The 19,455-nt window shown below is 25.1% G+C and overlaps 1 protein-coding gene and 1 non-coding gene across 2 annotated transcripts in view; both read left to right on the top strand.

Moving 5' to 3' along the window:
• The window catches only part of LOC123265697 (muscle-specific protein 20-like), a 35,195-nt gene that overhangs the window by 7,181 nt on the left and 8,559 nt on the right, over positions 1 to 19,455 (top strand). The window contains exons 2-3 of the mRNA XM_044729564.1: positions 2,405 to 2,486; positions 12,825 to 12,954. Coding sequence (XP_044585499.1) covers positions 2,405 to 2,486; positions 12,825 to 12,954 — 212 coding nt within the window. The remainder of the gene's footprint in view (positions 1 to 2,404; positions 2,487 to 12,824; positions 12,955 to 19,455) is intronic.
• Positions 1,496 to 1,636, top strand: LOC123266401. The gene has a single exon (XR_006509770.1). It is a non-coding gene; the product is annotated as a U4 spliceosomal RNA (small nuclear RNA).

The following is a 19,455-nucleotide window of genomic DNA, read 5'->3' as shown; positions in this document are numbered from 1 at the left end:
AAAAATTCACTTTTTATTTTTTTAATTTTTTTTTATAAAGAAAAAATTTTTACACGCTTTATTTATGTCTTATAAATTAAATTACTCTTAAAATATGTCTTATTATAATTTTCTATGGAATTTTACAATAAATAAAAATTATTCTTCTTAAAAAATTCTTCCTAGAAATTTTAATATTATTTTTTTTACAATTTTAAAAAGTATTAAATTTATTAATAAAAAAATATTCTTAAAAATTAAAAAATGTATTTTATTTAAAAATTTGTTTTTTAAAACCTTTTTTTTAGTTTTGTTTTTTATTTTCCCGATCTTGAGTTTTTTTAGATAAATTTAATTTTGCAATAATAAAAATTTATTAGTTTCTTTTAAATGAGTTTCATAAAATAAATTTTTATTAAAATATTTTAGCTTTTAAAAATTAATAAATAAAATTTATTAAAAATGCAATTTTTATTTTTTTTTGCAAAGAAAAAATTTTTACACTCTTTATTTATGTCTTGTTAATTAAATAGGTTTGTAAAATATGTCTTATTATAATTTTCTATAAAATTTTATTACAAAATTAAATTATTTGTCTTGAAAAATTCTTCCTAGAAATTTTATTATTACTTTTTTTTTGCAGTTTTAAAAAGTATTAAATTTATTAATAAAAAATATTCTTAAAAATTAAAAAATGTATTTTATTTAGAAATTTGTTTTTTAAAACCTTTTTTTTTTTTAGTTTTGTTTTTTATTTTTCCGATCTTGAGTTTTTTTAGATAAATTTAATTTTATAATAATAAAAATTTATTAGTTTCTTTTAAATTAGTTTCATAAAATAAATTTTCATTAAAATATTTTAGCTTTTAAAAATTAATAAATAAAATTTATTAAAAATGCAATTTTTATTTTTTTTTGCAAAGAAAAAATTTTTACACTCTTTATTTATGTCTTATAAATTAAATTACTCTTAAAATATATCTTACTATAATTTTCTATGAAATTTTATAACACATAAAAATTATTCGTCTTCCTAGAAATTTAATTAATATTTTTATTTTGCAGTTTTAAAAAGTATTAAATTTATTAATAAAAAAATATTCTTTTTAAAAATTAAAATTTAACAATTAAAAAGTTTTTTAAATTTAAAAATTTACTTTTTTTAGTTTTTCGTTTCTTTTAAATTATTTCTATAAAATAAATTAAAAAAATTTTTTAGCTTTTAAAAGTTAAATAAAATTTAGAGCTTATTCATAATTTTTATTAAGAAACATAAAATTTTTCCCTCAAATACAAAAAAGGTACACAATTTATATATTTAAAAAACTTTTACTAGAATTTCGGATAGAATTTAATTTCGAGTGAAAAACAAGCCATAAATGGCCTTTGAAATAAAATAGAAAATAAAATATTAGTTTACCGACTCGCCGCTAGATGTCTAGAAGTACTTAAAAACGTTCCTTTGCTAACACTTGTACCTAAGTTGTTAAAGTCTATAATTTGGACAATTCTCGTCAGCTTTGCGCAGTGGCGATATCGTAACCAATGAGGTTCTACCGAGGTGCGATTATTGCTAGTTGAAAACTTTTACCAATACCCCGCCAAGACGATGTGAAATACCATCGGCTACGGCAATTTTTGAAAGTTTCTGCGGAAACTGACAAATAATTACAAAAATAAAATATTCTAGGAAACAAATTTTTTAATCATTAGAAAAGTCGAACTTAGTAAATTAACGTGTTAATAAAATTATGACTAAAATAATTTTCACAAAATCAAAAGACCTAGTTATTGACATTGGTCTAGTTTTTTGACACTTGTAGTTTTATTCTAATTAACAAAATTAAAATATTCTCAAAAAAAAAAAAACAATTTTATTAAAATTTATTAACACTATAGTTAGCCGACATTTTTAATTTTTTTTTAATAATTGAATTAGAACAAAAAAATATTTTTTAAAAATTGCACTTACAGTTTTTTACAAATGAAATTAAAAAAAAAAATTTTTTTGTAATAATTTTTTCAATGAAAAAAAATTCTTAATTCTCATTAAAATTTATATGAAAATTAAGTTAGCCGACATCTAAAAATTTCTAGAATTTTTTTTATTGAAAAAATTATAAAAAAATCAATAGTAAAAAACTTGAAAGATTATCAGTGCAATTTTTGAATAATATTCTTTAGTTTTAATTTAATAATTAAAAAACGTCGGCTAACTTTAGTATTATAAAATTTATAATTAAAAAATTGTATTTATTAATTTTTTTCTAATTAAAATAAAATTGCAAGTGTTATTAATTGACCTTATTTAAAAATTTAAATAATTGACTAACACTAAATGACTTTAAAAATAAGAACAACTCTTCTGAAGGTTTACAAAATAGAATCCGACCTCGTTATTAAATAAAAATTTTTTATTTTCAAGGTAGCTGGAAAGCGCGAACCGGAACAGGAAGCCGCGGCACAGAGGTGGATTGAGCAAGTAATCGGTGAGAGGTTTCCACCCGGTAAGTGATAACGCATAGACGTAATTATTTGAAAATTGTCTAAACATCAATTGGTTGAGAAACCAGGAGCTCATAAGTGAGCTGCGAGTAAAATAAGTCTGTAGTGAATACACGCTACACACAACACAGTCTTTATATATATAAATATATAAATATAGGGAGCGAAGCAGCTGCGATCAAACAATACAAACGTGACCCGATCAATATCCCATTTCAACCCCTAGCTGAAATTAGATCCACGTTGTGCATGCTAGCCTGATATTTAGGGGTGAAAAAATCGCTGCAAGCCCTTCAGAATCATTTAGGAGTCATCGACGCGTTGATATCCCGTGGAATACCACCGGGATAACAATTATTTAAACCCCCAGCGAACTTGCCGCTCTTCAACCCTCGTGACATATGATTTCCTGTTCAACAGAGGTGGCAAGGGTCTGCAAGTCTTTGACATCTACTTGCAATTAACCCCAGTACAATATTTTTTTTTTTTGCGCCACCAAAATCCTTCCTTCCCCACATATGTGTCCCGGATCGGAATTTTGGGGTGCGTGACGTCACAAAGGTTAAATTAGTTAGGTGGGTCAGTATTTTGACAGCGATCGATTGCCAAAGAGTCAATGGACTCTGTGTGGATGTATATATAGGGTTGAAACGTAAGCACTTTCCTTGATTCGCGCTTGCTAGGGGCGGAATTACAGGGTGGCTTTTGCTTTCTGATTCTCGTGCTACCCTGGGAAAACGCGCGCTCTGTTACGTCACGACGAGGGCGTCACGTCTCTAGACTAGACTTATAGAGACAGGGTGTAAAGGGTAGATTCTAAAGAATAGTCGATATAATACCTACATACAATCCTGATTTTGTAAATACGCCGCGCGTCGACGCAAATAAGTGTTTTATTTAAATTTATATTAATAAATCTTTAATTATTTATTTTTTAATAGATGATTTAAAAAAATTTTTTTTTATCGTATTTTTGTTGTAAAATTTTACATTATTTTTTATAAATATATAATAACTCAAAAAAAAATTTATTAGACGGTCTAGATTGCTAATTAGCAATTGGCTTAACTTTTTATTTTTTAGAGGGTGATTTTTTAATATTTTGATTTAGCAATAGTCCAATTATAAATTATTTAAATGATACAAACCAAAATATTATATCTCTATTAGATATTAAATGGTTTTTTAAAGTGATAATAAATTTTAAAATAATTGTTTTTTTTTTGTACAAATGGAAGATTTTATAAAAATGGAGCTAGATAATTTGCTAATTAGAACGTTGAAATTTTAATAATAGGATTTTTCTTTAAAAAAATTATTTATTAAATTTAAAAAAATAATAAACTTCTTAATAGAATAATAGATTTTTTTTTTCAAGAGAAAAAAATTAATTTATTCATTTTTAATAGATATTTTGTAGATCCTTGAATAAAAAATGGTTATAAAAATTCTATTTCTACTTTTTATAATTCTATAATTTAAATAGAGAATTTTATTAAATCAGATACATAAATTCATAATTTTTTTATACAAAAATTGTATGAATAATAAAATAATGTTTGCAATAAATTAAAAAAAATTTTTTTGAGGTGATAATTACATCCTATTTTTATTAAAAAAATTTATAGAATTATTTTTTTAATGCACTGAAAAAAAAATAAGTTGATTCAAAAGAAAAATTCTTAAATCAAGTAAAATTCTTTAAACCAAGAAAAATTTTTTTAAATCAAGAATTTTTCTACTCAAATCAAGAATATTAAGTTCTTCAAAATTATATACTTGATTCAAGAACATTTTTTTTTCTGTGTGAACAATCTTTACATCGTTTCATAAACAAAAAATATCAAAAAAAATTTATCATCTGTTAATAAATGTCCTTTTCTTTAAAAAAATTTTAATTTAATATTTAAGTTCTCGTCCATATTTAAAATATTTAAATAACTTAATCTTAGGAATTCGGACAATAAATTAAGATATTAAATTATAAGTAATTCTTATAATTTATTGTCCAAATTTCAAAATCAAGCTATATTAAATATTTTAATTTAAATTAAAAAAACACTTAATTAAATAAATTTATCAACACATAATTAAATTACAAATTATCCTCTTTATTATAAAAAATTTTAAATTACCCTCTTGACGTATCAAACTAATATAACAATAAATCAAAACTCCCATCCTTGAATCTCTCTAATTTACTCTCCAATTCATCTCAACTCATCCAATAAAAACAATTTATTAAAAATTTCCAATCTTGGCGGACATTTATAATCTTGGCAGCCACCCATCTGTCACCGCGGTTTTAATAAAATCGAGCCTCCACCTTTGACTGTCATCCTGGTGTAAGAGAGGACGCCGTGGAGGTGGCCAAACGGGCAAACCACCCCCACTCACCCACGCGATCCCCTCTCACACTGTAAAGTAAAGTAAAGATCTGGACCGCAGTACCATCACTATCACTATCAACATCCACAGCATCCAAGCATTTTCTGGTTAGGTGGGGACTTGCAAGCTTTCGCCGCCGAGTATTCGCCTGGTTCCTAGCACCGGCAGTTCCACCTGCCGAGCTTAAAAATACCGGGTTTCCTCCACTTTCCTCCTAGATCACTGACCAGCAATATAATAACAACGTCTACCATCATATCATATCATATCAGTCTCCTAGCCAAACAAACAAGTGTCTCTATACTACACTTGGAAGCTATTAAGGTATCTTAAAGTCTTCTTTCTGTACTACTATACCGGAGATATCGATTTGCCGTCAGTCGTTCATCAAAATGAACGTTGTAGGGACGCTAGCGTATCAGGGATACATAGTTAAAGCACAGTAAATTTATTTGCTATTTTTTTTTTTTTTTTTTTTTTTACAGTACAGTTAGTACTTGTCTCTCTTTTCTCCATTTCCATCCATCCTACAAATAATAATAACAATAATAAAGGTTATTATAAAGAAGAATAAAATAAGACACTGTAAAGACAATTAAGCTCAAAAAAAGCCAAGCAAGCTGTCATTTATCTATCTAGACGTCAGTCATCCGTCCGTCACGACGGCGCAAGGCGTCCTGTAGCACCAGGGTACTATCCGACGTTTGAGGGATTTATAGGGTTTGCTATTTCATCCGTAAATTCACCCTCTACTCTATACTCTGCTCACTAACGTTAAAAGCCGAGCGCGCCCCTGATCGGATGGGATAACTTTTACCACGCTTGCAGTACAGCTGGTATTCCATCACTTGGTGATTTAACATGGTGGGGGCGGTAATGGGGATGAGGGTGGTGGTGGTGAGAACAGAAAGCCTTCGATCGTTGTTGGTCACCTGGCACCGGTCAAGATATTATTCCGATCAATAGTTAACGGTATTGAGGATGTAACAATACTTCAAGACGCGTTATTCTCGTCACAAATTCGTCAATGACGTCACTTTGAGACAAGCCTACCAGGATTACAGCCTCGGGGACAAATTTACGAGCTTGCGCATCGTAAAACAACATGTCAGCCCGCCAACTAGCGGTTACTTCCTTACTGATGGAATATTAGGCTTGCTTTTATATATATGTATATGACGCACCTACGCTGAAGATATATTATACATGGGATGTGGGTGTTATGTAGGTGTGTGTATGTTTAGCCGATGGGACCTGTTGCTTCGGAAAAGTCGTAAATTCAACTCCAGGATGCTGTCCTGATGGAAATCGTGCCTTTGACGGCTTTATGACGCGAGCTTGACGTTTAATCAATACTTGAGAATACGCAGACGCGATATTTGGGTTAAATCACTGATTTTTGTTATTTTTTAGTAGATATTGCAGGATTGATTCTTTTTTCAAGAAAATAAATTTGTTATTGGGGAAATTTTTTATTATTTTTATAGAAAAAAAGTTTTTTTGAGAATAATTAAAAAAAAACTAAAATTATCTTGGCTAAATTAACCCATTGAGGACACACAACTTTGAGGCAATTTTAATTTTTGAAGGAGATTTATAAATGATATTCTTGAAGATATTTCTATTTTTTTATTGTAATAATTATAATAAAAGAGTTTTATGACAAAATACTAAATCTTTCTATATTATTTTGCATGTTTACATAGAAATAAAGATTCACTTGAGTCAAAAAAATATTTTTCTTCCTAATTATTTTCTTGAACGAAAAAAAAAATTTTTTTTGACACAAGAAATTTCACTTATTCCAACAAAATTAATTCTCTTGCTTAAGAAATAGGTATCTTGGACAAAGAAAATTTATTTAAGTCAAGAAAATCTTATTGTTTTGAGAAAATTTCTCTCTTGCTCCAAAAAATTAAATATAAAGATAGAAGTAAATTTTCATTAATATTTTTATTGATTAACGTGTCAAATAGCAAGATCAAATAATATTTCATCATTTTTTTTCATTCAATATGTATAATTGCACGCTAAAATAATATATTCTTCAGAATAAATATATTTTTTTCAAACTTCATCAAATATTAATTTTATTCCTCAAAATATATTGTTCTCCGAATTAAATGAACTTTTTTTTCGATATCGTATAAAAATAAAAAATTTCTTCGACTTTTGTTATAAAAAAAGTTCAATTTCGTAAGTTTTTTTTTCTAAACGATTTTTCAGTATTTTTAAATTATTATAAATTAAAAATAACTATTAAGATATTTAAAGGGAATTTTATATTAAAGTTTGGTGCCAATTATAAGTCAATACATCACATAGGTTAAAATAAAAATTCTTTGTAGCTTCTAAATAAATTGAGTGTTATAAAAAAATTTTTTTTTTTATATTTTAAATATATTTTTTTCTATGCAGGATATAGATTTTCTGTCACCTCTTTCCTTTTACGGCATTTCATAGCTCTTTGCCACTACCAGGATCACATCAATTGTTTATAATTCATCTCTAGTTACTCTTCTCGCTCTTAACTAGTGAAATTACCAAGATACCGTTTTATTTTTACTAAATTTCTACAAAATTCTACCGTAAAATATTATTCACTTATTTTTATTAAAATAATTATAAAATTTTTGAAAAAATAACAATCAATAATTTTTAATTAATTTTTTCATAAAAAAAAGATAAAATATTTATTTTTATTAATTTTAAATTTTACAAATTAATTTTTTTGATTTTTTTTTAAGTTTATAACGTTAACAAAATTCAAAATTCTGCCGTAAAAAATTATTCACTTATTTTTATTAAAATAATTATAAAATTTTTTAAAAAATAATATTCAATAATTTTAAATTAATTTTTTTATAAATATTTATTTTTATTAATTTAAATTTTATAAATTAATTTTTTTATTGTTATTTTAAGTTTATAACTTTAGCAAAAAATTATTAAAATTACCATTTAATTATTTTATTTATTTAATAAATAAAACACAAAGAAATTTACTCAGTAAATTTGAAGATTATAAAAAGCTTCAAGATTGCTATAAGATCCTAATAGAGAAAAAATAAATGATGAGCCTTCTGAGGTGAAATATTGATAACTACCCTAATATATAAACAATCAGCACACTCATGCATAAATAAAGTCCTGATACCTGAGCGTGCTACCCGGAAATAGACTTCCTGCAAGCAAATGAGTTCCTGATGTCGTATGAGCGTCATTTGGTTGCAACCCCCAACATCTTGGTAAACAAACATGAGTAGCAAAATCCGTACAAACAAACCTCACATTACCAAAATTTTCTCTTCTTAGAAATATTTGTTTGTACATTACATACCATTCGATTACATTAGATCGGCTGTCAATAACTCGTCAATTGGGAACGCCGAACTACGACCAGCTTTGTATTAGGCAAGCAGATTCGTCCGAAGGATAACATTATTTGAGTTGAGCTTTCTCTCTTGCACTTCCCTCTACACTCCTGCGTCGAGTATTGTCTGCCTACTATACTCCGAAATTTATTTATTAAATATTCAACATCTCCTGTAATTCGGAACCACGTGCTGAAGCGTCCTTGCAGGATCAGGCTAGTAGTTTTGCGAACAGATGGCAGATTACTATCCTTCCTAGTCATATAAATTTAAATATATATTCTTATAGATATATATAATAATGTAAAATAAATTTTTCAAATTTATTGATTGGCTAAAAATTTATTTAAAAGATTATTAAAATTTTGCATGGAAAAAATTCTGTTTAATTTATAGTTTTATTTCTTTTCAAGATATAATTGTCAAATTTAGATTTTTATAACTGGAAATTTTACATTGAAACAAATTTTTTAATGAAAATAAAAATTTTATAATAGGAAAAATGTAAATTTAGTACTTAGACAAAATTTGTAATTTTTTTATTAAGAAAATGTAAAAAAAAAGAAACTTGTATGAAACTGTAAAGTTATGCAAATAAAACACAATAATAAATAATATTAAGAAAATTTAAAAATATAAATTTTTCATGTAAAATAAAAATTTTAATTTGCATGAGGAAAATTTACGAGTAAAAAAAGTTTAATTTAGAAGAAAAAAATATAAATTTGACAATTGAAAATTTGTAAATTTTACTTAAAAAAAATGCATTATACAAAAATTATAAATATCCAAAACTCATACCTAATTTTAACTAATTATATAAAAAAATTTTTTTTATTTTATTTTTACAAATTATTTCCTAAAAATTTAAGTTTTTTTTTGTAAAAGTATAAAATTTTTTAACAATGTAATATTTACATATTTATAATTTTTCTATAACCATTTCATTAATTTTCTTCGGTAATTATTTACAAGTGAAGTCCACCCTATTTTTGGCCATATCTAGGTGAAAAATTAACATTTAAAAATTTTTTTTTATTCTGCTTGTTTTTACAGCGCAATTTATGATAAAAAATGTAATGAAAAAAAAAATAAAGGTTTCGATAGCTTTTTTGCATTCAAAAGTTGGAAATAATTTTGGCTCTCTTATTTTTGGATAAAATTTCTATTTTATCTTTTTTTAATATATATTTTTTTGAAAAGTACATAAAAAAATGAATAATTAAAAAAAAAAAAAGTTGAATATCACAATTTTCTAAAAAATTTATGAATTATCTTCCAAATTTGTAAAATTTGTGATAATCAACTTTTTTTTTAATTGTTCATTTTTTTATGTATTTTTCAAAAAAAATATCAATAAAATTAAATAGAAATTTCGTTCAAAAAAATGAAAATTAAAATAATTGACCTCACTTGTAAATAATTAACAATTATAAATAGCCAAAACTCATCCATAATTTTATCTAATTATATAAAAAATTTTTTTCTATTTTATTTTTATAAATTAATTCCTAAAAATTTAACAAATTTTTTTTGTAACAATAAAATTTTTTAACAATTTAATATTTACATACTTACGTACCTAAGTACATTAGCTTTTAGCTATTCATATTCTTATATTTACATATTTACAAAAAATATCATATATATATATATATATACACTGTTACATTTATAATTATTCATCTATTTTATTAAACATATCAATATTACTTTTTACATGTAAAATTTTGAATATATTTATTCTATTTTCACTAGTGATTTCATTTTCGTCTATATTTAAAGCCTCTATATATTATTGATTTTTCATAATATAACATAAAGTTACCGTATAATTTTTCCATAAAAATTTCATTAATTTTCTTCCTTGCGCTGACACAACGCGACATCATTGATTTAGTTTAACATATAAAACAAAATATCCACTCAGTGTCATGCATGCTCCCTTAATATGCAATGAACTTTTATATTTATAGCATCCGCATATTTTTCAGGTCAATTTTACCTCATAAAACATATATATATATATATATATATATATATATATATATATATATATATATATATATATATATATATATATATAGCATATATATCTCATATATATATATATATATATATCTCATATATATATATATATATATATATATATATATATATATATATATATATATATATATATATATTTGAGAAATATATATATATATATATATTCCTCAAATATATATATATATATATATTCCTCAAATATATATATATATATATATATATATATATATATATATATATATATATATATATATATATATATATATATATATATATATATGCATATATATATGCTATATATATATATATATATATATATATCTCATCCATATCAATCATAGCTCAACGATTATATGTGCGTATAATCGCCTGGTTCATCAGAATAGAATATTCACCGGGCAGCCGGTTTTATTTATTTAAAAAAAGCAAACAAAAGATTGAATCGAATCGGAAAAAAAGATAAACAAAGACGGTGATGAAAAAGAGGGTGAAAAAAAATGTAGAAGAACCTCCAGTTTACAACTGTACTCCTGGGCATTGGAGATGCGGTGCGTCTTTCGAATGGCGTCGAGTGACGACAAAACCCAACTCAGTGACTTTAAAAAACCTCACCGGGATGTTCTATCTTCTCTGCAGACGAATTGCCGCTTAGCTTTTGCCCGTAATTTATCTAAAAAAATGTCTCGCTTTCTGAGAAGCAGTAAAAGACGCGACTGGTATGATTTCTTTAAATTGCGGTGATGAAAAAAATTCCATGCTCCCTTGGACTCCCTCTTGGGATAATGGGACTGCATGAACGCGTGTTGGTACTCGAGTTCCTTCGATATTTTTTCGTCCTTTTTTAATGACATTCCCAACGACCCCAAGGGACTTTTACCTTCTGCGTGGATTCTACCCCAGGAAACCCGGGTTAGCAATACCAAGTCGAATCATTGAACGTATAGGAGCTTAAATATCAGCTGAGGAGCTGATGGACTCCGATATTGACTGTACTGCTATAGATGGAAGAAATAAAAAATAATAAATAAAATAGTGAAAAAAAATTACCGTCAATAATCTAGATATATAATAGAGGCGGAGTTCGATAATCGACGCCGGCGCGTTTCTATTTTATTTATCCTATCTTTGTCAGACTCGATCAATCTATATCTATCAGTAACTTGCTCTCTTCTGCGTAAAGTATTTTATGATAAAAAAAATAATAAAAATTATTAAGCGCGATTTATGAGTTCCTGGTTCGTTCGTGTATCGAGACATTCTTTTCAGTCGTCGAATCGCCAGTCAATTTATTTTATTCCTATTCTTTTTTATAACACTTTATTTATTGAGAATAATAATAACTAGGAACCTTGCAGTCACTACGTGACTGCCGTGACGTGGACTATAAATAAATAAAATTTTGTATTAAAATAATGACTTTTGTTAAATTGCACTGTACTTTCTTAAATATTGACGATTTTAAGGATATAAGCTCATCCCGATGTTACACTCATCAAGAGCTTTCATTTGAGTACCCACATGCATTTTTGATATATTTTTCATATATACATATATATAATATATATAAAATATAAATAAAATTGATGTGGGTATTCAAATGAAAGATCTCGAGGAGTGTAATGTCGAGATGAGCTTATATCTTTAAAAATGTCAATAATTGACAAGATACAAGGTCATTTCTTAATTATTGATATTTTCAAAGATATGAGCTCATTCCGATATTACACTCATCGAGAGCTTTCATTTGAGTACCCACATGCATTTTTATATATATATGAAAAATTATATATATATAATTATATATTTTTATATATATATGAAAAATTGATGTGGGTACTCAAATAAAAGGTTTTGATGAATGTAATGTCAGAGTGAGCTTATATCTTTAAAAATGTCAATAGTTCACAGGACACAAGGTCATTTCTTAATTATTGACATTTTTAAAGATATAAGCTCATTTCGATGTTACACTCATCGAGAGCTTTCATTTCAGTATCCGCATGCATTTTTATATATTTTTCATATATACATACATATATATATATATATATATATATATATATATATATATATATATATATATATATATATATATATGAAAAATTGATGTGGGTACTCAAATAAAAGGTTTTGATGAATGTAATGTCAGAGTGAGCTTATATCTTTAAAAATGTCAATAGTTCACAGGACACAAGGTCATTTCTTAATTATTGACATTTTTAAAGATATAAGCTCATTTCGATGTTACACTCATCGAGAGCTTTCATTTCAGTATCCGCATGCATTTTTATATATTTTTCATATATTCATATATATAATATATATAAATATGTGAAAAATTGATGTGGGTACTTAAATGAAAGGTCTTGATGAGTGTAACATTGGGATGAGCTTATATCTTTAAAAATGTCAATAGTTCACAAGATACAAGGTCATTTCTTAATTATGTATCTTTAGATGAATGAAGAAGAGAATTTGCTTATTCTCTTAAGAATATAGATAATGATATGTATGATGATAATTACACAGGTGTCCCTTACGAAGAAGCTCTAAGGGATGGAATAATATTCTGCAAGCTAATGAACCGCCTAAGACCAGGAATAATAACCAAAATCAACATATCCGGTGGCGATTACAAAATGATGGACAATCTTAATCAGTAAGTTGCATAAAAATTAAAATAATTAATAGAAAAACACATAATACTCCTTAACATTCATTATCTCCCTGTAAAAAAATAAATTTTTTTTTTTTCCAATAAAAATACACTAACAAACAAACCGCCCACAAAATTGTATAATCATTACCGTAACTATTATCATTATCATTCGAATCAAGAGTAGTATACCAGCCGGAGTCTATGCTCTCCTGATCCATATTCGACTTTACGCAATCGACAGTGTTTTGCCGGGCCAACAAACCACGTATTTCTCGATTTGATAGTAGCGATCAATCGAGCAGTCGCTTTACTTATAACAAACATTTAATTCCTTCTTTAAAATTCTTATATAAAAATTTTATTTTCAAATCAATCGATTTAACTAGCCTGAAATAAATAGTTTTATATTTTTTTTTTTTTTTAATAGTTGTCACATAAAGTTTTAATTTTTATATACCGAGTTGTAATTCTAATATAAATTGTAAGTAGAACAAACAACTCATTGAATAGAAGAATAATCAAGAACTCGACGAGGAAGAGCTTAAGGAAGTTCGAGCGTAACTAATGAGTCAAAATAAAGTTAAAATTTTTTTTTAATTGTAGTCTTCCCAATATTCGTAAAAATTCTTTATATTAATTTAAAATAATTTAAACAATTTAATAATTGATGATTTTTACTTATTTAATAAAGTAAAGTAATAAAATGACTTTGGTATTTATTACTTGCCGGAATAAATAAACAGATTTGGCAATAGCGCGCTTGATTATACCCATAACAGAGACGTGGATGAGTGTGTGAGTTAAACATTTCTCTCTCTGTAACTATATTTCTATCCTTATGTTTTTTCTCAGCTGTTGACGCGATGTTGTCAAATCTTTATTCGAATAAATGGCTGACGATAAACGAGTTACAAACATAAAATTTGACTTTAAATATTTCTAAAATTATATCGGTAATGTATTATTATTAAATTGTTTTTATATTTTGCGATAATCCAAGTTTCTTGTGTATAGTTTTTTATCCGTTAAAGTTGGGAGGTTAATATTGAAAAAAATAATTAAAGTCTCGACAAAAGTTTGTCCGCCATAAGAGCCTGTGTATAAGGAGATAAAATATGTGATTTTTAAAATTTAATATCTAAGTAACTAAACGGTGAATCTTTTTTAAATTTTGGGATTAAATAAATGACGTATTTATTTATACGTATACTTAATTTCAAAGCTCAAAGTTGGAAATTATTTTTTACATTAGATTCGCTTGAACCTCCTTAAAGTTCTTGATGGTTGATGAAATCCTGGTAGAGAAGCACCGACTAAGTCCGAGGTCGGGACCATCGCTTATTTATAACGCGTTTTCACTTTCGTTCAGGTTATTGACGTTTCTTCAGCGAGTGTGTTGAGTATATAGATACTACTCTACTCCTACACAAAGAGAAAGGGAAAAAAAATTTTTAAAAAATGAAAAGGCTTGGCTTATATTTTATACTACGGTAACATTTTATATAGTTGCGTCTATTTCTAAGGCTGTATATAATGTAAGAGAGAGCTGGTTAGAAGGGTTAATTGGTAACAAAATATTAATGAGATTTTCTAATGGGCAATCGCTTTTAGCGCTATGCTACCATCCTGATTAACTATCAGCGATTGAGGAGGTGGCTTAAAAGTCTTAATATCTGTTAAAATTTGTCGCTGGTATTTTGTTGTGAATCATAATGCTTCATCACTCGGTAGCTTTCTAATATTTGATGTTTTCTTGTTTGTCCAAGTGTTTTTTAACGCTTACAAGGTTCACTTAGAGCGTTTTGACATTTTATACTCAATATCGGTTTTAAAATAATATTAACGATTGGAAAGCGGCTCTTTTAATAAAAATTAAGGTAGCCGATTTTTTAAAATTACACAGAAAAAAAGGTTCACTTGAGCCAAGAAAATATTTTCCTAATTATTTTCTTGGGCAAAAAAAAATTTAAAGAAATTTCACTTATTCCAACAAAATTAATTCTCTTGCTTTAAGAAATACGGATCTTGATCCAAGAAAATTTATTTAAGTTAAAAAAATCTTGTTGTTTTGAGAAAATTCAGCCTCGAGCTCCAAAAAATTTAGTTCTTGATAGAAGTAAATTTTCTTGTCTTGAGAAAATTTCTCTCTTGCTCCAAAAAATTAAATATAAAGATAGAAGTAAATTTTCATTAATATTTTTATTGATTAACATGTCAAATGGGAAAATCAAATAATATTTCATCATTTTTTTCATTTAATATGTAGAATTGCACGCTAAAATAATAAAAAATGGGTATCAAATATTCAAGAGAAAAATTTTCTCAAGGTGAGAAAATTTTTTTCTCAGCTGAAGTAAACGGCGCTGCTTCCCTAAAGTATCTGAAAATCTTGATCAAATATAAAAATTTATTGTATCAAGTATATATGATAATTTGAATTAAGAAAAAATGACTTCCACCAAGAATAGAATTTAAAGACAAATTTTTACTTCAGCCAACACAACTTTGGTCTTCCTTCAGGCACCCGAAAATTTTCTTGAACCAAAAATTTTGTTCTCCAATCGAGAAATTTTTCTTTCTGTAAAAAGCTTTAAGTGCAATTTTTTTCTTCTCATTAAATTATAATAAAAAAATTAAAAAATTAAAAACGTCGGCTAACTTTAGTATCATATTTTTTTAATCGAATTTTCGATTGATTAAATTTTAATTATTAAAATATATGTAATTTTTAATGCTGTTAATATTATTTTTATTTTAATTAGTAAGATTTTTTAACAGATGTATGTCAAGACGACTTACAGAAAAAATTTTTATGATTTAAATTATTATCGCCATTAATGTTAATTATTTTGACAAGTGTTTTGAGAATAATTTATTGAGGTCAAGTTAAAAAAAAATTTTTTTAAGTAATTTTAGCGAAATATCACATCATTAATAATCAAATATAATATTAATTTTATTTTATTTATTGATTTAAATTTAAAGGAATTTTTTTATGTTATTCTTGAAAAATAAAAATAAATAATTTAGATTATTATATTTTGCAAAATATAACTTTGTTCTTAATTAAACTATTTATAAAATTAAGGTTTTTTTAAAAATTATGTCATACTTTTAAACAAATAAAATTTATTCATTTTTCAATCTATAAAATTTATTTTTAGGTAAAAAATAAATAAACATATTTTTTTTTTTTTTTAATAAATAATTAAAATTTCTGTGATACATAATTACATTATATTACAAATAACGCTAACACGCTTCATTTTGTGCTTGGATAAAACAATATATACATAAAATAAATTTTATATATATAAAATCAAATTTTGAAAATTATTATACTTTAAAAAATTACGGCAAAGTTCCAATTAATTAAAAAAAAAATATTTTCATTGGTATAAAAATTTTTAAAATGAATTTACAGAAAAAGACAAATTATTATTAGTTAGAATATAAATTTAATTAGTTTTAGTAGTAGCCGTTTCAACTTTAGAAACTGTGGTTTTATCAATATGAGTTGAGTTATCAGGAGCCTTGTGTTTAGAAATATAAGTTGATTTTTTAATCTTTTTTTGTTTAGAAATATGAGCAGAATTTTGAGTATTATTTTGTTTAGACTTTTCAACGTTAGTAACAATGGTCTTATCAATTTGAGTTGAGTTATCAGTAGTACACTTATCTTCAGAAATATGAGTAGAATTTTTATTATGATTTTGTTTAGAAATATTAGAATTTTTATCATGATTTTGGTTAGAATGATGAGTGGAATTTTTCTTATGATTTTGGTTAGAATGATGAGTAGAATTTTGAATATTATTTTGTTTAGAATTATGAGTAGAATTTTTAGTATGATCTTGGTTAGAAATATGAGTAGAATTTTTATTATGATTTTGTTTAGAAATATTAGAATTTTTATCATGATTTTGGTTAGAATGATGAGTGGAATTTTTCTTATGATTTTGGTTAGAATAATGAGTAGAATTTTCAATATTATTTTGTTTAGAATTATGAGTAGAATTTTTAGTATGATCTTGGTTAGAAATATGAGTAGAATTTTTATTATGATTTTGTTTAGAAATATTAGAATTTTTATCATGATTTTGGTTAGAATGATGAGTAGAATTTTTCTTATGATTTTGGTTAGAATGATGAGTAGAATTTTCAATATTATTTTGTTTAGAATTATGAGTAGAATTTTTAGTATGATCTTGGTTAGAAATATGAGTAGAATTTTTATTATGATTTTGTTTAGAAATATTAGAATTTTTATCATGATTTTGGTTAGAATGATGAGTAGAATTTTTCTTATGATTTTGGTTAGAATGATGAGTAGAATTTTCAATATTATTTTGTTTAGAATTATGAGTAGAATTTTTAGTATGATCTTGGTTAGAAATATGAGTAGAATTTTTATTATGATTTTGTTTAGAAATATTAGAATTTTCATCATGATTTTGGTTAGAATGATGAGTGGAATTTTTCTTATGATTTTGGTTAGAATGATGAGTAGAATTTTCAATTTTATTTTGTTTAGAATTATGAGTAGAATTTTTAGTATGATCTTGGTTGGAAATATGAGTAGAATTTTTATTATGATTTTGTTTAGAAATATTAGAATTTTTATCATGATTTTGGTTAGAATGATGAGTAGAATTTTGAGTATGATTTTGTTTAGAATGATGAGTAGAATTTATATTGTGATTTTGTTTAGAATGATGAGTAGAATTTATATTGTGATCTTGGTTAGGAATATGAGTAGAATTTTTATTATGATTTTGTTTAGAAATATTAGAATTTTTATCATGATTTTGGTTAGAATGATGAGTAGAATTTTGAATATTATTTTGTTTAGAATTATGAGTAGAATTTTTAGTATGATCTTGGTTAGAAATATGAATAGAATTTTTATTATGATTTTGTTTAGAAATATTAGAATTTTTATCATGATTTTGGTTAGTATGATGAGTAGAATTTTTAATATTATTTTGTTTAGAATTATGAGTAAAATTTTTAGTATGATCTTGGTTGGAAATATGAGTAGAATTTTTATTATGATTTTGTTTAGAAATATTAGAATTTTTATCATGATTTTGGTTAGAATGATGAGTAGAATTTTGAGTATGATTTTGTTTAGAATGATGAGTAGAATTTATATTGTGATTTTGTTTAGAATGATGAGTAGAATTTATATTGTGATCTTGGTTAGGAATATGAGTAGAATTTTTATTATGATTTTGTTTAGAAATATTAGAATTTTTATCATGATTTTGGTTAGAATGATGAGTGGAATTTTTCTTATGATTTTGGTTAGAATGATGAGTAGAATTTTCAATATTATTTTGTTTAGAATTATGAGTAGAATTTTTAGTATGATCTTGGTTAGAAATATGAGTAGAATTTTTATTATGATTTTGTTTAGAAATATTAGAATTTTTATCATGATTTTGGTTAGAATGATGAGTAGAATTTTGAGTATGATTTTGTTTAGAATGATGAGTAGAATTTATATTGTGATTTTGTTTAGAATGATGAGTAGAATTTATATTGTGATCTTGGTTAGGAATATGAGTAGAATTTTTATTATGATTTTGTTTAGAAATATTAGAATTTTTATCATGATTTTGGTTAGAATGATGAGTAGAATTTTGAATATTATTTTGTTTAGAATTATGAGTAGAATTTTTAGTATGATCTTGGTTGGAAATATGAGTAGAATTTTTATTATGATTTTGTTTAGAAATATTAGAATTTTTATCATGATTTTGGTTAGAATGATGAGTAGAATTTTGAGTATGATTTTGTTTAGAATGATGAGTAGAATTTATATTGTGATCTTGGTTAGAAATATGAGTAGAATTTTTATTATGATTTTGTTTAGAAATATTAGAATTTTTATCATGATTTTGGTTAGAATGATGAATAGAATTTTGAGTATGATTTTGTTTAGAATGATGAGTAGAATTCATATTGTGATTTTGTTTAGAAATATGAGTAGAATTTTGAATATGAACAGGTTTAATAATAGGAAAAGGACTTAAATACTTATTCAAAATTTGATAAATCCTTTTATGACCAAAAGTAGTCCCAATAAAAACTTCCCGTCGTTGTTGAGCATACGGTTTTCTAATATCTCCATACAAACTCAAAAATCCAACTAGTTCATATTTATTCGTTTTATTATTGTGACACACCACTGGACTTGCTCGGTAGTTATACTAAAAATTATAAAAAAAAAAATAATTAATAAATTTTTATTAAAATTTTTTAACATAAAAAATTACCTTGAATACAATTTCGCTTTTTTCTACCCTCAAATTAGTATCTTCAACAACTTGCGTATAATTAATACCACCACACTTATACGAATGTGCATAACCATTCACCGTTATCGCTCTATACGGAGATACCGGTGAAACTGTAAATTTTCATTATATTATTCGCAAAATTATACAAACTAATTTTTATATTACACGGAAAAAAGTAAACTGTAATATTCACCCG

Source organism: Cotesia glomerata, linkage group LG5 (assembly GCF_020080835.1).
Source record: "Cotesia glomerata isolate CgM1 linkage group LG5, MPM_Cglom_v2.3, whole genome shotgun sequence".
Taxonomy (NCBI): Eukaryota; Metazoa; Arthropoda; class Insecta; order Hymenoptera; family Braconidae; genus Cotesia; species Cotesia glomerata.
The sequence above is the reverse complement of the archived record's forward strand: the minus strand, read 5'-3'. Positions and strand labels throughout refer to the sequence as shown.